The 24,464-nt window shown below is 34.9% G+C and overlaps 2 protein-coding genes across 17 annotated transcripts in view; both read left to right on the top strand.

Annotated features, from left to right (window-relative positions):
- The window catches only part of zgc:113298, a 59,621-nt gene extending 56,100 nt beyond the window's left edge, over positions 1-3,521 (top strand). For 3 of the 11 annotated variants that reach the window (XR_012397377.1, XR_012397382.1, XM_073936500.1), the window contains exon 7: positions 93-1,525. Coding sequence is in view for 2 of the 11 variants with exons in the window: in XM_073936500.1 (XP_073792601.1) it covers positions 93-109 (17 nt within the window). In the remaining 9 variants the exon portion in view is untranslated. Of the gene's footprint in view, positions 1-57; positions 1,526-2,618 lie in introns of those variants that run through there. The other 8 variants (XR_012397375.1, XR_012397381.1, XR_012397380.1 and 5 more) reach the window with 8 other exon arrangements.
- On the top strand, positions 2,625-23,507 carry LOC108181187 (uncharacterized). Of its 6 annotated transcripts, XM_021469539.3 has the most exons (6): positions 6,018-6,132; positions 11,035-11,116; positions 17,970-18,293; positions 20,207-20,539; positions 21,087-21,214; positions 22,405-23,507. In XM_021469539.3, the coding sequence occupies exons 3-6, from the start codon at positions 18,002-18,004 to the stop codon at positions 22,462-22,464; spliced, it is 813 nt and encodes a 270-aa protein (XP_021325214.1). In that variant the 5' UTR covers positions 6,018-6,132; positions 11,035-11,116; positions 17,970-18,001; the 3' UTR covers positions 22,465-23,507. The 6 variants fall into 6 exon arrangements, 4 of the variants coding, with proteins under 4 accessions (XP_073793234.1, XP_021325214.1, XP_073793233.1 ...); XM_073937133.1 differs by lacking the exons at positions 6,018-6,132; positions 11,035-11,116 and adding an exon at positions 2,625-2,685; XM_073937132.1 differs by lacking the exon at positions 11,035-11,116 and having other exon boundaries at positions 22,408-23,507.
- The last annotated feature ends 957 nt before the right edge of the window (positions 23,508-24,464 follow it).

The raw sequence follows: 24,464 nt of genomic DNA, 5'->3' as shown, positions 1-24,464 counted from the left end.
ACTGTGTTGATGTCCAGATGTGTGGTCTGGTTGCTGATGGTGTTGTTGATCACACAGCTGTAAGTGTTGTTATCCTGATATTCCACCTCCAGAGGTAGAGAGAGACTGATGCTGAGATCAGACACACTGATGCTGGACAATACACTGTTTCCTTTGTACCAGGAGAGACTCACAGCGCTCACATTCACCACTGAACACAACACTGAACAATACTGCACTGAAGAAGATGAGGAGGAAGAACACTGAGAAGAGTTAAAGATGAGGACAGGAACAGGCAGACGAGCTGAAAAACAGCAGAGAAGTACAATACTACACCAGAGAACTCAAATAATATTAATTACATTTTAATAATTTTTTTTTACCATTAAATATTTACAGCTTTACACATAATTTAAAGTTGATTCATCATTCTTTTTTCTTTCTTTCTTTCTTTCTTTCTTTCTTTCTTTCTTTCTTTCTTTCTTTCTTTCTTTCTTTTTTTTCTTTCTTTCTTTTTTTTCTTTCTTTCTTTCTTTCTTTTTTTTCTTTCTTTCTTTCTTTCTTTCTTTCTTTCTTTTCTTTCTTTCTTTCTTTCTTTTTTTTTCTTTCTTTCTTTCTTTCTTTCTTTTTTTCTTTCTTTCTTTTTTTTCTTTCTTTCTTTCTTTCTTTCTTTCTTTCTTTCTTTCTTTCTTTCTTTTTTTTCTTTCTTTCTTTCTTTCTTTTTTTTTCTTTCTTTCTTTCTTTCTTTCTTTCTTTTTTTCTTTCTTTCTCTCTCCCAGGGCCATTTATATCGAAGTTGATATTTAGCCGCACCATGTTGGTGTTTCGTAACATCTAGTTTTTATGAGGTGAGTCGTTAGCCCAACACTAAACCCAAAATTTGGAGGACCAGGACATACACACACTACAGACAATTTAGTTTACCCAATTCACAGACACCACATGTCTTTGGACTGTGGGGGAAACCATAGCACCCGGAGGAAACCCACGCCAACACAGGGAGAACATGCAAACTCTACACAGAAATGCCAACTGACCCATTCATTCATCTTCTTTTCAGCTTAGCCCCTTTATTAATCTCGGTTTGCCACAGCGGTATGAACCGCCAACTTATTCAGCATATTTTTTAAGCAGCGGATTCCCTTCCAGCTGCAACTCATCACTGGGAAACATCCATACACTCTCATTCACACACACACTCATACACTGCGGTCAATTTTAGCATACCCAATTCACCTGTACAACATGTCTTTGGACTGTGGGGGAAACCGCAGCACCCGAAGGAAACCCACGCCAACACAGGGCGAGAACATGCAAATTCCACACAGAAATGCCAACTAATCCAATTCCTACAAACATATAAAAAATGACTTTTTGTTTAGTAATTTGGACTGCTAAGCACTTCATGTAGACAGTTCATTTTTTCTCAAAGTTTAATGTTTTTGCATCCTCAGACTCTATATTTTTTAAATAGTTGTGTATCTCGACAATTTTTTTTTTCCTAACGAATTAAATCTAAAAATTCAGCTTTCAGGTGTATGAATACAAAAAAAAAAAGAATCTAAATAACCTTTATGACTGGTTTTATGGTTTTCTGCTTTGCTAGCTTATAATCTATTAGCATTACAAGTTGTGCACAGATAACTCTAAATTTCTTTATATAATGTGTTTGTTTTAAATCCTGCTGATGAAGCTTAACTTTAGTACTGTGTTAAATATTCTTTTAAGAAAACACGACAGTTTGATCAGCACTGATCAATCACAAATGATAAGCTCTACTCACCGTAGACAGAAACGCTGAAGGTTTTTATTATAATTTTTTCTCCACTGATCTGCATTTTATAATCTCCAGCATGTTCAGATCTGATGTTCATGATGGTCAGAGATCCAGTTCGATTGTCCAGCTTCAGTCTGTCTCTGAATCTCATATCAGGACCATCATATGTGGAGAGGTTTTGCTTCTTTATTTTAATTTTAGCGATGAGAGAGTTTTCAGCTCCAAATGTCCATCTTATGTCATCTGTAGATGTTTGAGTATCAGTGTGTAAAGTGACCGAATCTCCCTCTGTCACTGACACAGACTCGCCAAACACACCTGGAAAACATTCAGATATATAAACAGTTTAAGGCTTCAGTTTGAGGCTTCTCTCTGTGTGAAATATTACATATTAAACTTACCAGCTAAACACCACCAGCACAAACATAAAGCAAACATGCCAAACATTTTCTTCAGACGTTCAGTGAAAGATTGGTGGATAAAAACTCCCCTCTGAAAACATGACTCCACCCACAAGAGAGTTTGACCCTCCTATTGGCTGAAATGAACACTTTCTTCTTTAGCAATGATGTATGGTTACATACTAATGCTACTTTAGTTAATTGTCACCTTAAACCTGCAAATAGTCTTTGATTTATAATTCAACACTTAAATATTTTACAACAGCAAGGCAAATGATTTTGATTAAAGCAGTGGTTGAAGTAGTAATACTGAATAATGTGTAAATACTCTTAATTTAGTTCTAAGGTGTGGTTATTTATTTAAAAATGTTTTAAAAGTAATTTCAGTTGATAGGTTATTTGCTGTTATGTGTGGGCGAAATGTTAATAATGTCTGCTGTCTCTCATTGTGATTCTAGCAGCTTAAAGTCAAACTGCAGCCTGCGGTCGGGTTTTCTTCAGAGATGTGGTCTGATGGCAGCTTTGTAGGTGAGAGTGGTGGGCTTTTGTACACGTGTGTTTGGTTTGTAGGTGAAAAGGTTGTTCCTGTCCTTTTATGAAACTCACAGTTGATGCACTGAAACCATTGCAAATCATAAAATCTGAAAAACAGATTAAGCTTAATTAAGCGGATTTACCACATTTGGTTATTTTAAGAGTTTAAAACATTTTTAAAACATTCAAACGTTTCATGACAGGACATTTTTAATGGGTTCCTGTTTATGTTGCAGTGTAGGAAATTAAGTAGGTGGACAAGATTTTTTATTTTTTTTTATAATGTACTCACAATATATTTCCATAGTAGGAAGAACAATTACTATGAGACCATGTGTTTTCTGACTGAAACATGACTAATTTCAAGAATAATTATGGAATATATAATATGAAATAATATATGGCAACATGGATTATTGGGAGCAGACAGAAAGAAGACTTGTTTACAAGAATGAGATTTAATCTCACAGCACTCAATAGTATACACTACATAAACATGCAGATGGCATGTGCAAATGTAGTACCAACCAGTAGACTATATAGAACATGTATTGATGCACTGCCCAATATATCACACAAAAAGAAATGGATTATGCACACAATTACAGGAAAAACCTATAACATGAAGAACAATTTAAAGTTGAGCACAGGTGAAGTTTGTTTTAGTTATAAAACTCCTTGAAAGACACAGGGTTAATATTTAGTAGATATTGTATATAGTAAGGTGTATAATGATATAATTAAATTAGTTAAAGAAACCCAGTTAGAGAAATATAGGCAATATAATTTAAAGAACTGTCACAATTTTTTATTTTTTTTCTGGTTCTCCCAGGGCCGGATTAACCATGGTGGTCTTTGCTGTTTTTTTCAGCAGGGTTTGCTTTCACCATCCAAAATAAATAAAGTTATTCAACATGTGCGTCTGATAGCTCCGCCCCTTCCGCTACGTAAGCAAATCTGCGGTCGTTGAGTGCGTGAAGTGTCCATCATTACACACTTCATTTTAGCGGCTGAATGAGTGCATCATCCGGGTAATTAAAGTGCACTTATTATTTTTAGAGTTTTCAGTGTGAACACACTACTTACACTATTTATACTACAAAATGGCGTAGAATAGTGCATAAGTATGCGATTTGGGACGCAGCTGATATCTTACTTTGCTGGCGTCCACAGTTTAGTAAAAGAACGGAGTCTAATTGATCCGAATATGCTTACCGCGTGGAAGCTAGTGATAGTGAAATGAAGCTTTCTGAACCAGAAGCGCTCGACTCAATTGTATCGGAAAAAGGTTGGTTACTCGAAGCTTTCTAAATCAGAGCTCAATGAGGACCTCTTCTGGTGAAAGTGTGGGAAAGCACTGTGTTGCCATAATGTCAAATGTTCACAACTGACCAACTCATTCATGTAGTAATACAAAAACAGCAATATAAACAAATTACTCAATTACTGTAGTTTTTACACAAGATATATTACATTACACAACTGATGATTGTAGTAAAATCCAAGGTATTCAAAAGTTTATCATAATACAATTAGTCCCGCTCCAAGCAGGGATCGAACCAGCGATTCCTGATTGGGAGGCAAGTGCTCTAGGAGGACGCTATGTGAACGATGCTTCAGGGTCGCATTCACCACATTGTCTCTGTTAAACACAATACTACGATATGCGGTGGTTTTCTTTAAAGATAGTCATAAAAAAAAATACGCTAATACACTTTAGTATTATTCAAAACCTTTTTACTAAAAATACTATTGTATTTTAGTTGAATTACTGGTGTGTGGGACTGGTGCAGTGCTTTGAAACAAATGTATGTAATAGACGCCAATTCTCTCGCTATACACTTTACTATGAGGGTGCTTAAACCTTTGAATCAAAATTCGAAGCAGTCACGTGGGTAAAGAAGGAAGTGAAGCTTCGGACGTCACTGATCACGTGATGATGGCAAAACGAATCAAGCTCCGGTACACTGCTTCACTGCGAGATGTATCGTTTTTTTAGGTGCGTTCGACTTCATGCAGCGCTGCGCAGATCGATCGAAATCTGTCTTAAAGCGGTGCATTCTGGTTAGAAATCTTGTCCGGATTGATGCTGCGCCGACGCCACGTGACTGTCACATGTGGCATCAAAGTACCGCGACAACGCTCCGAGATCAGACGGCAAACTCAGACCGTGCAGGTTCTGAAGAGCGACTGCAGGAGCTTTGATGACGACACCGATATTACACGATTGGCCGAGTTCACCACATGACAACAAACACGTGTATTTTGGGTTTATAATTGGACAAATTCCGATTCAAAAGTTTCAAAACAAACAATTCACTTTTCACACCCTCTCTATCCTGTACACATCTTGCTTATTAAAAGACTACAAATATTTTACTGCAGTATCATCTTTTGTTAAATAATCTGGTTATAAAGGTTTGCTTGTTTGCACAGGTTTATTTTTAACTTTTTTATACAGACTATTTACTGCATTCATGAACGATTTAAATGATATATTTAAGTGTATATTTTAGTGAATAACCTAAATAAGTCTTACAGACTTGAAATAAGAAAATCATCATCATTGATCCTGCCCCCCTAAAGCTCTCTTTACAAATTAAAGTGAAGAACTATTTTATTAAATAATTATAAAATGGTTTTATTATTATAATATAAATATATATTTTATTTTCTATCTAGCAGTTTAAAGGCTACCTGCTCTTTCTGGGAAACTTCTACATAGCTCACTTATTTTACCTTTTGTTCTTTTCAACACAATCTTTTTGGATTAAAATGCTTTTTTGAAAATTCATTCATTATCCAAAATAGTCTCATTTATTAAGACCTAATCAAAACACCTTGTTTTGCTTTTTACATTGGAAATGTTTATATCTATAAATGTACATAAATGTAAACCCATTTTTAGCATATTCAAACAAGAAGTATTAGCCCAAAGATTGATGTTTAACTCCTAGAATTTATGCTTATTGCTTTGTATTTAATAGACCTGTTCGTTTTTATGTTTATATTAACCTCTCATTTCCTCTTATTTCTCTCATGCATTTGTTATATATTTTATTCATAATTCTCTCTTATTGTTTAAAAAGGAACTACAGTTTGTAGAAACTGTATTCTGTTTTATTTGTAAATGTTTTGTTGTTATAAATAAACATAACAAAAAAATATGATGACGCCATGTTATCGGTCATCATGACTGCAGCAACTTGGAGTCCCGAAGTGTCCAGCTGTCCGTCTTGACGGCTCCGTTTTCAACTCCGCCCCCGCCTGCGCTCGGCTAATCTCGTTGATCACCGGCTGCAGCTGAGCTTCATGTCGAACGCACCTTTTGATACATGCTTCGAAGCCTCGGCGCACAACGTCACATCACTAGTGGAAGCGTCGTTAAAATGATACACGTCTTTAATTTGCTATCATGGCTCTTGATTCTACGCGTCCTTGGTAAGACTTTCTCATGTGTGTCTTCAGGGCCGTCGCCCGCAGTTTCAAAACCTATTTGACGATTAATAGCCAAGTTGCACACCGGATGGCACGCAAATATGAAAGTTTTCCGTAACGCACATTCACGTTGTTTAATATAAGATTGGCTAGTTGCACAAGATGGTACTGCTAAGTGTCTCTCGCAGCGTATGCGTCCCCAATAATGTCGAGCTGCAGGCCCGCAGAACCACACACAAACTAGGACACACCATTTTATACAAACCATATTTGAAAACTACCCAGCAAACAATGAGTTGGCGGACCGTCGGCGTTTTTTCGTCGGCACAAATTCAGCGGCTTGATAGGGGCGGACCGCCGTCGGCTCACCAGCAGGAAGCCGCCCATTCTAAAAGTTATGTCGGCCCACCGGCGTTTTTTGGGTGGCACGCCGCCAGCGGATTAGCAGAGGTAACGTTAGCATTAGGCTAGCTATTGTTTATAAAAGTGTTGGCTTTTAATTACATTTTATGTGTAGATGAGAGGTTTGACAATGTTTTATTGGAGGTAGTTTACTTTATTTAGCCTAAAATAAGCACTGTACTGTCAACAAGAGCGAATTAAAATGTTAAAGTTAGTGCATATGTGTTACTTTGATATTTCACAGTAATGTAAACTAATATTAATTTTAAAAAGTGCTCTGTGGTTTCAGGAGTGACAAAATTACCCCTACAACAGAAGAAAAGAGCCAAGATGAAGGGAGCTAATCACAGAGCTGGAGGAAACACAGGTAAGACTATAATTAACTGTTAAATAGATTAATGTGCATTTTTATAAGAAATCCCTACATTATCATGCATCTGATACATGTCTTGATTGAAGTTATTTTAAAGTTTTGACATCCAAACATAAGTGAGTGGTTTTAAAAATGTTTTACATTGCTTTTCTCAAAGCTGAATTTACAGCATCAGTGCTCCAGTCCAAAATGTAATATTGTATTCATAATTTGCTGCTGATCAAGCACGATTTCTTATTTTTATCATGTTTTGTTATTTCAGGATTCATTGATGAATAGGAAGTTTAAATTGAAAAGTATTTGAATCAGAAATCTTAACTCTCTTCTGATCAGTTTTATGCACCCTTGTTTAATACAAGTATCTATTTCTTAAAATGTGTTGGTAATATATATATATTTTTATTACTTCTTTCTAGATTTTGAATCGTCCTCCACTCACTCTACCACTTTGTTTTTCCTTGCCAGACTTCATTCAAGGTAAGTAATATTATAGTGTCACTTAAAAGTGTTCCCAATGATTACTTTTATTAATGTTAATATTAATATCAACTGCATCAAACAAATTAGCCTATTAGAATGATTTCTGAAGGATCATCTGACACTAAAGTAATGATGCTAACAAATCAGCTTTGACTTCACATTAATAAAATACATGGTCACATTTTATTTTAATGGTCTTTTTGTTGAATTTAAGGTGCATTGCATCTACATGCCAACTAATTCTCATTAGATTATAAGTAGACTGTTAGGGTTGCGGTTAGGGTTGGTGTAAGTTGACATGTACTTGGTAAGTTTCTTAAAGTCAGTTAATGTCTGTTGAAGGAGCAGAATCAACAGATATTAAGCAGACAGTCTATTAATACTCAAATGGACCATCAAAATAAAGTGTTACCAAATATATTTTAAAATGTATTGAAATTAAAAATCCTTATTTTAAACTTTAAAAATATTTCAGTGTTACTTTTAAAGTGTAAATTAATGTTATCGATCAGATCAATGCAGTCTTGATGTCCAATAAAAAGACAATAAAAAATACAAACATTAATGTCAATAATGATCTAGTTACTGATGATGGACAATAATGATGACTGATGATTCTGTTATTTCTGGATAAGAAAGAAGCCTGCTACAAGAGAGACAGCGGAAGGGAGCCTCCAAGACATTTTTATTAGGATCTGCTAATCATGAGGGGGCAGACAAAAGAACCTGCATTTTCCTTCAGCTTAATATCAGGGGTCGCCACAGCGTAAGGAACTCGATATTACTTTGACATATGTTTTACACAGCCTTCCAGCTGCAACCCAGCACTGTGAAACACCCATACACTCTCGTATTCACAGACACTTCTACACTATGTTCAAATTCACCTATAGCACAAGTGTTTGGACTGTGGTGGAAACCCACACCAAAACAGGGAGAACATGCAAACTCCACACAGAAACGCCAGCAGACCCAGCCGGGACTCATACCAGCAACCTTTTTGCTGTGAGGTGACAGTCTGAGCCACTGGGTTGCCCCAGTGTAGTTATTAATAACCTCCAGATGTTTTACAGTTTGATTTTGTAATAATAATGCACGTTTACATTTATTGTAATATGTATTTTAAAATTTATTCACAATGTAATTTATTTTTATGTTATTTATAATAACGTTAAATGTCATAAGAAAGTTATAATTTAATATAATATTATAATAAATAATTATAATAATGTTAAAATATAAATAATACAAATTTATTTATAATGTTTTTAATAGTTTATTTTTATAAAGAGAAGTCTCAAAGTTTGTCTTTATTATAGAAAACTCATTGTTGAATGGCTACCACTTTACAATAAGGTTGTATGTATTAGTTAATGTATTTACTAACATAATAAACAATACATTTATTACAGTATTCATTCATCTTTGCTAATGTTGGTAAATGGTAAAAGTTGTTAATTGTTTATTCATGTTAACTCGCAATGTATTAACTAATGTTAACAAGCATAACTGATTTTATTAATGCATTAGTAAATGCTGCACATAAATTATGCTGTACAGGTATTGTTCATATTAGTTCATATTTAAACCATTAACATTACTTATAAAACTACTGTAAAATGTAACTGTTGTATGTATGTTGTTATATTATATTTGTATGTATTTTATATGTATTTATTTATTTTGTTATATTTGTTAACGTATGTGATTTTGAAACATTTCATTACAATCTAAGTGTTTAATGTATGTTCGTTATGCAGTATTATAAATAAATGTTATAATGATTAAGTATTTTGTACTTGATTTCATTATTGGACATATTTATATTGAATACAATTGTAAAGGCTAATGTAATATTTAAAAATGACATGTGGACTGACCGTGGGCCGCCAGCAGACACTTATTTAAAACCAGCGGTCCGATGACGGACCACCGCCGGAAAAGCGGCGGTAGCCGCTGGTGGGCCGCTGGAATAACGATGAGCAAATTGACGGTGGACCGCGGGCGGCGCCCGCCGGTGGACCGCCGGCGGGCCGCCAGTGGCCCGCTGGTCTTATGTTAGCTGGGTAAATAACTCTTTAACATTATCGCCACCTATAGAATTTCACAAGTATGGTTTAAGTCATTATTATTATTATTATTATTATTATTATTATTATTATTATATCGTAACGATCATTTAAACAGCTCTGCAGTTTCTAAACTCAAATTATGTAAATAAAAATAATTGGTTAAAGACACTTATGGCTTTATTCATGTGTCCACATAAACAAGGAAAACATAACAGACTGTCTAATTGTAGGATTAAGTGTAATAAACTAATTCAGGATCTTAATCTTATTATACTTGGTTAAAATCACTTTGTTGTAAAATATAAAAAGCAAACAATAATATGTCACATAAAAAAAATTAGCATACTATAGTTAATCATTTAAACTATATATATATATATATATATATATATATATATATATATATATATGTATATATATATGTATATGTGTGTGTGTATATATGTGTGTATATATATATATATATATATATATATAGTTATAAACTGATTATCTTAACTGATTAAAATTATAAATTTATGTATAAACTACTATCTTTTACTAAACTCACACCTGTGTTATATATATATATATATATATATATATATATATATATATATATAWTTTTTTTTTTTTTTTTTTTTTTTTTTTTGTAAACTTTTTTTTATTAATTATTAGTAGTTAATTAGTTCCTATTGCTAAATTTTGGTTTAAAAACAATTTATTGCTTGCTATAAATTACTACAGTATTAAATGTGGGAAATCGTTAATTAAAAGGTTATTAGAAAGTTAAGCAAATAAACACTATTAAATCGCTTGAGTAAAATATTAATATAGTGTCACACATTTTACTTGTAAAAAGCTTTTTACTACATATAATGTATTATTGCCTATATTGACTTGCTATTATTTCCTTCATTATAAATGAATCCATTATCAATAAAACCTGTCCAATTTAGATCGTTCAGCAAGGCCAGCAAGCGAGTATGTGCTATATTATTGTCAGATAATAATGACTGATCAGCCATAATGACTGATTAAAAACTGTTCAGTCTATTATATTGAATGGCGAACGGAAACAACGCTCCCCATTCGGCCTTCTCGATCGCAATATTTGTGAAGTAAACCCTATTGTTTATTGTGTACAATATTTATTAACCATATATATCAAAATATATCGATGACGATGTTCAAAAAGACGTTAATAACAATAACATCCGTCGTAACCATATATGTTTTGCCTACATTGTGTGTGCCTAAAACGTGTGTGGTTCTGCGGGCCTGCAGCTTGATATATCTCTATGCATCAGGGGTGTAGATTTATGGTGGATGGAAGTGACGCATCCCCACCTATATTCACCAACACCAAAAATGTCCCGACCAATAATTTAATCCACTTTAAAATAAAAGCACTGTCAACGTTAACCTAGACACGCAGGTTTAATCACGTTCTCTCCTTAAGTCCTCTTGTCCCCAAAACACATAAGGACATTTTGATTAGCTGTGCCTTTCCCTGCTATCATGTGAGAGGATGTGGCAGCATTCAGATACAAGTAGCGCCAAATGCAGCAGGATTGATTTTTTTTTTTCCCGTGCTAGAGTATGGTGTGTTGGGAGACACACAAGTGAGGATGGCGGCAGCAAAAAAGGTGTACATAAGGAGCTTTTTTTCAACGAAAATGTAAGTCACATAAACGCAAGTTCGCTACTGAATGAGTCCATCATGATAATGCCGTTAATGTTCGTGTTTTCCCCGCTTTAACGCACAGTCTATCATTAAGAGATGGGTCTGGCTCCAGACCTGGTGCAGTGCAATCTGGGCTGCATCCAATGCTTTTTAATGGGCTCACCTAACCCTACCCTAGTACATTGTGTCTAACATTGCATTGCTGAGTGATGCAGTCTCAGCTTGCATCATAAAGGCTGCATCCAGATACTATTGATCAATATAGCTGACTGATATAGTCGGTCAATAATATGCCCTTGAAAACTAACTGCGGAATAAACCGCTCAAGTACAGTATATGATCCCCGTCAGTTCTCCTAATCTCTTAGAGTAGCATGTCCAATTTCATTCATTCATTTTCTTGTCGGCTTAGTCCCTTTATTAATCCGGGGTCGCTACAGCGGAATGAACCGCCAACTTATCCAGCAAGTTTTTACGCAGCGGATGCCCTTCCAGCCGCAACCTATCTCTGGGAAACATCCACACACACATTCACACGCACACTCATACACTACGGACAATTTAGCCTACCCAATTCACCTATATCACATGTCTTTGGTCCGTGGGGGAAACCGGAGCACCCGGAGGAAACCCGAACGAACGCAGGGAGAACATGCAAACTCCACACAGAAACGCCAACTGAGCCGAGGCTCGAACCAGCGACCTTCTTGCTGAGATGCGACAGCACTAGCTACTGCGCTCATGTCCAATTTCAGTTGAAACAATGTGTCAGAAAAAATACAGCCTGTGTTTTGGCACAATACTGATATATGAGACGTGTTTCATTTGCACTATGGCTAAAAGTCTTTATTAAGCTCTAACTTTATATCAGTCAATAAATATTTTTGTATTATTACACTATCGAGCCTGTAGCTCATTGAAAGGGGTATTTTTCTGAAATACTCGACCTTGTTGCTGTTATTTGCCTGATTTTCTATTTAGTTATGCATAATATTGCATTTTAGTGACATTTTAAGAACTAATTTTTGCTAGATTATCTTGTCAGATGTTTATCATAAGCACTTTTTTTGATGTGCCAAAAAATATTTCCAACAATTTTGTCAAATTGCTTACCATACTACTTTACTATTGTAAGTGTTTATTTACAAATGTGTATTTAAACTGTAAGTTTTATATTACAGTTATATAAATAATAAAAAAATTGAATAAAAAAAAATGAAAATATACTTATTTTTAAAATACACATTTATTATCATCTATAATTACATTTAGAAATCAAATATCAATCAAAAAATCTAATTAAAAAAATAATAAATTAAAAACTGAAGCCTACAGGCAAATAACAAATGAAAAATACGAAAAATTCAAAAATAATAATAATGATCAAACTATTGGTCTTTCGAACCTCAAGAATATATAGTTTGATTTACCCGTTCCCACCAATGTCAGGTGCAAACCTACGCCCTTGGTATGCTCATTTACTTTCGGTCGTATAGAACTATGAAAGAAGTGAAGATTTTGCATTTTCGTTACCAAAAATGAGCATGATTAAAATAACAATAATAACAAAAAAAACAAAGTATCAGCGAGGACATCCTCAATTCATTGCTGCACAACTCACTACACTGATCTGCTTTCATTTTTTCCCTGTTGATGCCTAATTTCGTGCTCAGTGGTTACTCAAATTCCGTTTGTATCACTTTAGTCCTACAAAAGCTAGTAGTGTGTAGTGTACATCCTAAAGATAAGTTTGTTTTGACACCCTGTGGACTGAAAAACCTTAAAAAGGAGTTGTTCCTTGTACTTTTGCATGGAACAACTGTACTCACACCGAGAGCTTGGGATCATCAACCTAGATGCTCCATCCAAGAGACAACTCCATCTGACTACGAGATGAGTGAACCACAAGCTGCACCTCATCATATTTATACATGACTACATGTATATGTAAATTAAGTGTAAAAATATTTGTAAACACTAAATAAGCATTGTATTTTATTAATAGGATGTACATTGCAGCATTATGTTTAATAAATGAATATCTGTATTCAAACATACCTTGTGGTTAACTGGAATTTAACTGATTTTGAAAGTTTGCCTAATTGTATGTGATGTGCAGGTATGTTGATTAATAATTAAGAAACACAAATGCTGTAGTGAATAATTATTATATTTTTATTTTAGGAAGATTAATGTATAACTACTATATTACTATTATTTATTTTACAATCTGTGATATACATCTCATATGTATGTTGTAAATGTGAGTGTATTGAGAGCTTGTGCTCTTGATTGCTATGTCTGTTGAGAAGAGACAAAAGAGAGACTAATAATATTAAGAGTTAAGAGAGATTGGCTAATTATGTCATGCAGGAGGCACTGGCTGCCAGTTGCTGCTCGCATCAAATTCAAAGCTCTGGGGCCTCATGTACGAAGACTTGCGTGGAAATCTTACTAAAGCATTGCGTACGCACAAAGCTGTAAATGTGCGTACGCAGAAAAAAATTCAGATGTATGAAACACTGCGTACGCCGAATCTCACGCATATTCTTTTGTACATCAGAATGAAAGTGAAACTGAGCGCAACATGCACGAGCGCAAAACCCCTCCCTACCTCCTCCCCCGTATGAATATGCTAATGACTATGCTAATGGAAAAACCCAACGAAAAAGCAACGGCAAAATCAAACAAAAAGAGAAACTTTGAACAGAATGTGAAATGGAGGTGCTGCTTTCGGAGGTAGACCGGAGAAAAGCGGTGTTATTTGCAAGTTTGTTCTCCGAAATTAACAACAAAAGAAAAAATAGAGTGGGAGAGTTTAGCTGATGCGGTTAACACAGTTGGGTCTGAACATCGCACTGAGTGCATTAAAAAAATAAATAGTCTGGTTTATATCTGTAAAATGTTGCAGCACTTTTAACAGTGTCAGTGGCGCGCTCGTAAGACGCATACGGTCGTGTTTTGACACATTCGAGCATGAACTCGGCTCGAATCCAGCGTCTGATGAACTCTTTCTTCTTTTTTTCCCCGCTACATATCAGATTTTGCCAACTATTTATCACGAGAAAGACAAGTAGGAATCATCAATAAGTCTGTGCATCATATTTTATTTGCACATTTATTGAATGGAAATGTTTCTGATTCACACATGCAAATACATCTTCAGATAGTGTCTTTATAGCAATGTGCGTGCAGTAGATCGCTCAGATTACATTGGGAAAACAGGCGACTGCTGCAAATTGTGCTTTAATGTTTAGCTGCTCAACTGTATGGTATGGAAACCTTATTTACCTGCTAGATGAACCCGTCTCATACAGCTGCCATTGCAAGGCTCAGACACTTTGTTGAGAGGAATTTAACACAACTGCCTCTAGGAGTCGCCAATGGAAATAAAACAGACACGCACAAAAAATGTGCGTACGCCTGCCAAAAAGCTGCCGTGAACCTGCGCACATTCCCACGTTCAGTTCATTGTTAGTAAATCCAAACGTGAGCGATTCTGAGCGTGAAACCTGGCGTACGCAAAGTTTTTGTGCGTACGCAACGTTGATACATGAGGCCCCTGATGTTTGCCTGCAAAGTGACTTCTGGCCTTGCTCCTTCTTATCTGCTCTCACTTCTGCAGATCTATGTGCCCTCCAGAAACTTGCGTTCTGTGAATGAACGTCACCTCGTGGTTCCATCCCAAAGAGGGAAGAAATCACTTTCGCTCACGCTCACGCTCAATCTGCCCAGTTGGTGGAATGAACTCCCTAACTGCATCAGAACAGCAGAGTCACTCGCTACTTTCAAGAAACGACTAAAAACTCAACTATTCAGTCTCCCTTCACTTCCTAATCTGCAATTGCCTCTCTGAATATCACACTAACTGTACCCATAAAAAAATAAAAATAAAAATACCAATACTACTAATACTTCCCTTCTTAGACTTTACAGACCTGAAACTTGCCTATAGCACTTATTCATTGTTGCTCTTAGTTGTGTAAATTGCTTACTTGTCCTCATTTGTAAGTTGCTTTGGATAAAAGCGTCTGCTAAATGACTAAATGTAAATGTAAAATGTAAATAAAATCACCTCAACTTGACCACGTTTGTGTCAAGCTTCTTTTTAATAACAATAAAAAAAGATACATAAAAAACATGATTCCAATGGAATTTGAGTAACCACTGAGCATAAACTTCAGCATCAACTGGGAAATAATAAAAGCAAATTCATGCATTTAGGTATGCAGCAATGTAGTGAAGATGTCCTCTCCTGTCGCTGATAAAATACTTTTTTTTTTAAACATGCTCATTTTTGGTAACAAAAATGCAAAATCTTCATCTCTTCCTTCATAGTTCTATACAACCGGAGATAAACGCGCACACACTTGCGTCTCGGAAGCTCACCGGCACCATCTTGTGCACCTAATCCATTATGCAGAGCTCTGTGGCATGCCAGAAATGTAAACAGTGTACTGAGTCGTAGCTGGACAGCCGCCGACTTCCTGCGCCAGCGTGCCTACTCTGATAGAAGTCTGTGTTATTGAGGTAAAGTTGGTTTTACATTCGCACTTTCAGACATTCTCCTTAATAATATAATTTCAGAAAAGTATTTCTGATAGTGAAATCATATTAGCAGCCAATAGCCCCTTTCACACATACAGACCTTTCCGGAAAATTGCCGGCAATTTTCCGGAAAGGTTGTATGTGTGAACAGGTTCTTTTTTGAAAATACCGGTAAATTCGTTCTGGCTATTTTCCGAAAAGAGAAGTTGTAACATTACCGGCAATTTGCCGGAATGCTGCGCTGTGTGAATGCAGAAGCAAGATTGCCGTAATAAGCGCGTGCACGTCTAGAATGTGCTGACGTGAGACGTCTGCTTTAGCCAATCACAACAGTCAGACGCATTTACGTCCGCGTGGTTTGTGAGAATAAAAGCCTTTGAATATTTTTTCCAGACACATTTAGCTGCTAGAAGTTAGTCAGATCACGTTTATATGTTCTTCTTAACGCCAACTGTATAAATAATCATCGAGGAGATGCTTATGATAAGCCGTTGTTTGTTTACCTTCAAGCTTTGCGTGTGCCTGTGAAACAGCCTGTGAGCGCCTGCACACGCTCATATTATGAACATCTCGACATGCGAAAGTGATCCTGCGAAAGTTGTTCACAACATTGATCATCCACAGAGTTTGTAATTTAGTCAAATGTTTACAAACACAAGCGCAGCCGTTTAAAGCTCATTTGTGGTGAATGATGTCAGAATTTACCGGTATTTTGGAATGGATGTGTGAATGCTCTTTTCCGGAAAATTTCCGTAACGTCCTCGTCTGTGTGAACAGCGCTTTTTTGAAAATACCGGTAAAGTCTTTCCGGAAATTTTCCAGATATTTACTGGTATCACTGTGTGAAAGGGGCATTTGACTATCAGCGTACAACATTGTTAACATTCAATTAAATAGTGCTGATGGTTTTTTAAGTTATTCTTACATGTTATTTCAGACCAAATATTTAAAGTACCATGGTAACTATATAGAGAGCATGTCACGAGTTGTCACTGAATAATTGTGCAAATATAAAACCAACTTCACCTCAATATCTATGTTTACAATTCTAAAATGCATGGCGCAGCGCATGCAGTGTGCGACCCCCTGTAGGCTACATGTTCCAATATGCTTCATTGGCTTTGGTTATGCTACCAATAGAAGGCATGCATGAAAAAAAAAGTTAATAAATAAAATAACAATAGACCAACAGGACCATTTTAGTTTTGATTAAAACCAATTTACTAAACTGACATCTATTACAGGCCATATAATAGTCAATAGTATATATTTTTTCTACACAGGAGGAGTTCAGTTTTCTAGGAATATACATTCTCTGATGCACGTTCTTTGTAACCGCTTCTGAGTTCTGCTAGAACTTAAATGTGAGATCAAAGATACTTATATTCCTGTACCCTTTCAATTTGTTTTCCTCTTTCGTTTTTGTGATGATCAGTTGTCGTTCAGCTTCTTTGCACCACTTAAAAAAACTCATGATTATCGCTGTCATTACAATCTGTATTTGTTTACTAGGATGAAAAAAAACTGTCATCAGCATATTTGACCATATAGCAATTGTTCTTTAAGCTGCGACATTCATTTGTGTACTATATAAAAAGAATTGAGGGCAGTACACAATGCTGTGGAGATCCCGTTGATGTAAGAAGCATGTCTGAAAACACTGTGAATACTTAAAGTGAAACATGGGATGTAATGGATTATAATATTTTTATTGATCATTAAATCAAACATAACAATTTATTTATTCTGTTAATGATCGATTAACAGTTTTCCTTCAAGGAAGTTACATAAATTAACCACCTTAATTTTTAGGGGACCCCAATAACACACATCCGCTGCGCCACTAGATTCACATTATTTATATATGACCTACTTTCTCAAAAACAAAAAGTGTATGAAAGAAAAGATGTTATATTGTTCTTAATTAACAGAGGCACCAAAAGGAGCATGATGCACATCTGTGCTCAATGCTTTCATTTGATATTAATGTAACATTTACTTGTTTTTTTAACACCCAGATTTAATAGTCTTTAATGCATTCAAATGGCATTTACTTTCTTTTTCTTCCAATGGATGGCTATCCAATCAGAACATTTGTTACATATATTGGTCAGAAGATATATTATGAAAATAATAATCACAAAAATATGACAATGCATTGATTGTTTTGATAGTGAAGATCATCTATGAGTCAGTGATCAATGATCAATAATCAATGTTACGTTATGAAAATGTTTTAACTACTTTCAGTATCTATGATGTATTGTATATTTTTATTGTGTATTTTTCTTCGTATTCAGGTGTGACTGGTACAGATGTTCCGGTGTCAGTGATGGAAGAAGATTCAGTCATTCTACACACTGGTGTTGAAAATCTTACAGAAATTAAATGGTATTTTAATAAGACTCGCATCGCTCAACTCAATGGAAATGTCAGTTTTATCTGTACCGATAATCAGTGTATTAATGGCACTGAGAGATTCAGAGGCAGACTGAAGCTGGACCTTAAGACTGGATCTCTGACCATCATGAAAATCAATAAAACACACTCTGGAGAATATCAACTAGTAGTTGATGGCATTGGCAATAGCAATGGGGGAAAGATCCTTATTATTACTGTCCAAGGTGAGTTATTCATGAATGTTTAAACATCCTTTGATTTTCTTTATCTGTACTCTTAATTTAATAATAATTAAAAAAAGAGTATTTTAGTATTGTTAAAATATAATCTGAACTAATATTTAATTAATAAAACAACTAATAATGAAAAAAGGATTTTAATAAACCTTTAGAATCTCTATTATTATGCCTGTATTGATTTGTATGCAGTATATATATATATATATATATATATATATATATATATATATATATATATATATATATATATATATATGTATATATATATATATGTCTTTACAAAGGTTAAGCATGTGCACTTCTGTCAGTTTACATCAAACATTTATTTTAATTTAATACAGAATCATTTTTGTTAACTGGCTGCTTTTAAAAATTTAAAATCTTGTTTAATCACGCCTACAGTTCTTTGGCTGTTGTTGTGAAGTCATTTGTGACCTTGGAGCTTTTGGTCTACTTCACTTTGTCAAGCGGGTCCTATTTAATAGGGCTGTGCAATTAATCGAAAATCCGGTTTCAATTTCGATTTTGGCTTTTAACGATTATGAAAAACCATTGATCGAGATAAACGATTATTCCATTATGTACCACCCCCTTTCCAGTACACATGTTGCTCCGCACAGCGCAGTTCTACGTGAAAATGACTAAAAGCATGTGCTGTAATGTAACTTTTGCAGCACGGGATGCTGCAATCATCATGCACTGATCATTCATTGATGTACGTTCGAATCATTCATATTTTTTTTAAAAGCGCGAAAGAGCACATGCTGTTGTGTGTGTGCGCGCATCGCGCTTTACCTCGGACAGGCTCGGAGACGAGCAGGGCACACAAATCTAACGCCATCTTAATGTGAGCGTTTTAATGGTCAAATACATGCACATTTGTGTCAGAGCACGGTGTTCAGTGATTATTCAAATTAACCCTTGATTGTGTAATAAACGAGTTCAGAATCAAAAGACACGTGAAAGAGAAACCATATCAGAGCCGCACTATTCTTAAAGACAAAGTGCACAATATTTCTGCTGCTTGTTTTTATCATTAAAACAACAACTGGAGAAAATCCCTCACTGCTCTTGACTGAAGGACTTTTGTAGCAGAAGGTTTTTTTTTCTTACAGTGAAGATGCGTAAAGCACAGTTTAAACATAACAGATATAATAACTCATCTCTAATAACTGTTTTCTATTATCTTTGCTATGATGACAGCACATTATATTTTACTAGATATTTTTTTAAGATACTAGTATTCAGCTTAAAGTGATATTCATAGGTTTAAATTGGTGTAATTAGGCAAGTCATTGTATAACAGTAGTTTCTTCTGCAGACAATCAAAAATATATATTTTGTAAATAAAAGGGGGGATAAAGATATTAAGCTAATAAAATAAGTTTCAAAATATTTAAACCTGCTTTTATTCTAGCTGAAATAAAACATAAGCCTATTAAAAATATATTATAGGAAATACTGTTAAAAATTCCCTATATTATGAAAAATATTTTTATATAAAAAAATTTCACAGAAGGGTGAATAATTTTGACTTCAACTGATAATTATTTTAAATAATCGTGATTACAATTATGACCAAAATAATCATGATTATGATTTTTCCCATAATTAAGCAGCCCTACTATTTAAGCAATTTCATGATTGCGAACAGGTGTGGCAGTAACTAGGCCTGGATGTGGCTGTTAAGTTAAGTTTTAACATGAGGGCAAACATTTTGTTTCCACTTAACAAAAACTTTCTACCGTCTATTTTGATGATCTAAAAGATGTGACAAACATGGAAAAAAAGAAATAAGAGAGAAACACTTTTTCATACCACTCTACATACAGATACCTGTAGTATTTTTTCATTTTTACCAAAGATCTCATCTCATTCTCTGTTGCTTTGATTTTTAGATAATCCCGCTGTTTATAATCAAGTAAAGAAAAACCCGGGAGAGTCTGTCACTTTCAATCCTGGCGTGAGAAGAGACATAATTGTTGTGATGAAGTGTTTTTTAAATAATATTCTCATTGCTGAGATCACCGGAGGTCAGAGTCAGATCTGCAGTAATGTTCAGTGTAAAGAGAGATTCACAGACCGACTGAAACTGGACAGTGAAACTGCATCTCTGACCATCACGAACATCAGAAACACAGATTCTGGAAATTATACACTAGAGATTTTCATCAGAAACGACACACACTTCAGCATCACCAGAGAGAAGACGTTCAGCCTCACTGTCGTTTGTGAGTATTTTATTCTTAAATGTCTTAAAATTAAAACAGTCCATTATTCTTTAACCCAAGAATTGTTGGGTTGTAGATTTTAGATCTCTGCTCCCCATACTTTCTCATTTATAATCTCCAATGTCCTTTGACGTCAAAGGTAAAAAATAATAATAATAATCTGTATGATTATTGGCTGCAGTGTATTGGCAATATTGTGTTGAGCACTGGTGTGTTAATTTTTGTAAATTTAGGTAGTCATAATGATTGAATGATGCATTTAAGGGATGGGATAGTTCATCCAAAAATTTAAATTTCCTTAATTTACTTAAGCACAGGTCATCCCCGATTAACTCAGGTTTACTTTCATTTATTTTAGTTTACTTAAACTCTTTGAACTTTGTAATAAATATTGCAACCCAATTGTCTGCCATGTGTAGTTATTGATTAAACCTCCTTATTGAAACTGATGACCAAACCAGAGAAGTGTGAATGTGGATCAGAGCTGTTGTAAAATACTGAATTTAAGATCCATCACTCTCTGATAATAATCACTGTTTCTTTTCAGCTCCTCCACCTTCACGTCTGTCTGGAGGTGCAATAGCAGGAATAGTTATTCTGCTGGTTGTCGTCGCTGCTGTTGTTGGTGGTGTGATTTACTATCTTCGTCACAGAAGTGATAGAGCGGCACAGCCGGTAAGTATAAAACACGGGATTTAACAAGATGTGGAATATTCTGATCAAAAAAAAATAAAACTGTAAGTGGTATTTGAAGTTATAGTTTACTCAGAGATGAACATTCCGCCATCATTTTCTCACCCTTGACTTCTTTTTAACCTGTTTGAGATTCTATATTCTATTGAACACAAAAGATGATGAAAAATGAAAAAAAAAAACAGCTGTTGCCCTTCATAGTTGGAGAAACAAACATAGAAGTTAATAGTTGGAAACCTGAAAACTATTAACTTCTATATTTGTTTCTTCCACTATTAAGTGCAACAGCTGTTTTTCCCAACATTCTTCAGTAAATATTTTTTGTTCAACAGAATAAAGAAACTCAAACAGGTTTGGAACAAGTGAAGTAAAGATGTTTTTGGATACAATCTTAAGGTGCTTTCACATCTACACTTTTGTTTGGGAACGTATCTCGTTTGCGCGGTTCGTTTGGCATATGTGAACAGGGCAATCGCGCTCTGTTCCGCGCCAAAGTAATCGCTCCGAGATCGCTTGAATGAGGTGGTCTCGGCTCGATTGAAACGAACCCTGGAGCGGTTCGATTGCAGTGAGAAAGCGATCCGATCCAAGCGCGGTTATATCACAGTGTTTTATGGATATATAATAGGCTTACGGCTATATGAAGAGAGAATTATGAGTATGGCGGGAAGTTTCGCGAGTCTCCGGATGCCCGCAAACGAGTGATGATCTCCCGGTAATCTCGTGTCTCCCTCCCGGTCCTCAAATAGGCATTGTCGCGCACCCTTCTCACCCCTCCCCACCGCATCTCTCCTCAGACACATAGCGTGCGCACCCTGTCTATCAACACCAAACCACCACCTCTCCTGACAGCTGAGCGGGACGCTGCAAAATAAACCCTGACACTCTGACCAATGTAAGGAGAGTTTACTCGCACGTGACTTGTTTTAGCTCTTTTGGTCCGATTACAAACTTTGCAGTGTGAAAGCGAACCGCTCCAAGAGCAAAGAGCAACAATGTAACAATTGTAATCTCTGTTTCGGAACAACTGACTCCATTCACAGGTGGGAAAGCACCCTTAAAAATTTGAGGGGCAAAAACAAAAGGAAAAGTATTTCATTAACAACATCGAAAAACTCAAATCCAAAATATCTCTTAGGTCTAATAATTTCTTTGTTTTGTGAATTTTCCAGCAGGAAGGTGTTGCTGATGATCCTAGTAGCCACCCTTTGAGGGACATGGGAGATTCTTAAATCAGACTCTGGCTGCTAATAAAACAATGCAGCAACACTTTGATACTGAAAGAAAAACTGGTGTGAATGCGCTATTGGAGAATCACGAAGAAACTTGGTGCTAAATCAACTGATTAGCTTCAGTTTGGAGGAGGTGTTGAAGAGGATCAGTGGAGGATCAGCTCTCTGCTGGAGTGAGAAGGTGAATGAGCAGAGCTTCAGCTCTCTGTGATCAACATCTTGTTGACGGGACAATTCCTCAACACATACACCTGTGGCCAGCTTTAATGCACTCCACACAGCATGCCTGTGACCTGCATCAGAATGGTTACTAATGCCCAGAACCCATGATTGTATAAGCAAGTATAAACTATTTTAAAATTAACATTAGCTGATTACATCTAGAGATGCACATTAGACCTGCAATAATACCCCTTAAAACATTTACAAATAAATTACCTTTTTCATTCACCTTGTCAAAGATAACTAAATAGCCTCTTCCTAATCAACTGGTAAAAGATATGAAGGAAAAAAATTACATTTTCTGTGGTAGAAGCTACTGTGAGCCTTTTTCTTATATGATTATTTGCGCCTCAGAAGATGAAATGTAATGTACATGTAGTGTGAGATGCTCTTTGGTCAAGACAGTTTAGTTGATTTGATTTATTTATTTTCGAACAGAAATGATATATCATACATAAAATATCTTTAGCAAAAAATACATATCAACATGGTCAAAAATGGAGCGGAATGAATCACAAGCTTATTATTTTCCCACCTCATTACCACATACATCATTCGTCATTTCTTTTTTTACTAATCTCTTCTTTGTACATGAAATACATTTTATCCTTTTGGCATCTTTGACAAATTATATGCTTGATTCCATATGTACATTCCATATTACGTTTTATAACATCAATCCAAAAATAGGTGTTTATAGTACTGCAAATAGCCATTGATTAAAGTTTCATCATACCTTCCTCAATTTATCTTTTTTCAATCACCTTCATCATTATATTCCTTTAATAACATATATTTATACCACTTTTTAAATTGATTAATTAATCCTGATATTGTTTGAGAGTCTGATCTAGACTGCTCCATAATTTCACACCACAGACAGACATACACAAACTTTTCAAAGTTGTCCTTGTTTTCAGCCTCCAAAAATGTTGTTCTTCTCAGAATATATCCCCCTTGTCTTTCTTCAAAAAACTTTTGTTTGCATTTCGGAAATAATTTATTCTTAGCTTTAAACATAAATTGTGCTGTTTTAAATTTAAGCAAATAATTGAACTTAAGTATCTTCAATTTAAAAAATAAAGGATTTGTATAAAAAATAAATGTATTCCCCAAATTTCAACACAATAACCCTTATATGGCAACATAAGCTTGATATATATATATATATATATATATATATATATATATATATATATATATATATATATATATATATATATATATATATATATATATATATATATATATATATATATATATATATATATATATATATATATATATATATATATCTTGCTTTATACACTAATGCTAGAGTTTTGACTAATATTAATATCAGATTATTTATTTGCGGTTTCTAACAAATTCTATTGCATATACTCTTTCTATAACTTCACTATCAATTTGTAAATCTATGTTATGACTACTTTTTAAATTCCCAAATAATATAACCTTTGTTTTACTTATATTCTTATATTTAATGACAATTTGTTAATTATTTGTAAACTAATTATTTATTAGTTAATAATGATAAAAATAATAACAATTATAATACTGAACCTCTGTGGTGTTGAACTAAACAATTTCAGAATAACCAAAACAAAATTTCAGATGTTTTACAATGTCCTCAGACTGCTGCTTTGTCTATTAATAGGTGCGTTCGACTTCATGCAGCGCTGCGCAGATCGATTGAAATCTGTCTTAAAGCGGTGCATTCTGGTTAGAAATCTTGTCCGGATTGATGCTGCGCCGACGCCACGTGACTGTCACATGTG

Source organism: Danio rerio, chromosome 22 (assembly GCF_049306965.1).
Source record: "Danio rerio strain Tuebingen ecotype United States chromosome 22, GRCz12tu, whole genome shotgun sequence".
In the NCBI taxonomy this organism is placed as follows: Eukaryota; Metazoa; Chordata; class Actinopteri; order Cypriniformes; family Danionidae; genus Danio; species Danio rerio.
The sequence above is the reverse complement of the archived record's forward strand: the minus strand, read 5'-3'. Positions and strand labels throughout refer to the sequence as shown.

Excerpts from the sequence above, each read along its gene's own strand:
- LOC108181187 (XM_678027.10), top strand. The coding sequence starts at position 6,027 with ATGCTTCGAAGCCTCGGCGCACAACGTCACATCACTAGTGGAAGCGTC. Across the intron at positions 18,294-20,206 it reads CCTTATTATTACTGTCCAAG|ATAATCCCGCTGTTTATAAT; the intron begins GTGAGTTATTCA and ends TTTGATTTTTAG. Across the intron at positions 20,540-21,086 it reads GTTCAGCCTCACTGTCGTTT|CTCCTCCACCTTCACGTCTG; the intron begins GTGAGTATTTTA and ends GTTTCTTTTCAG.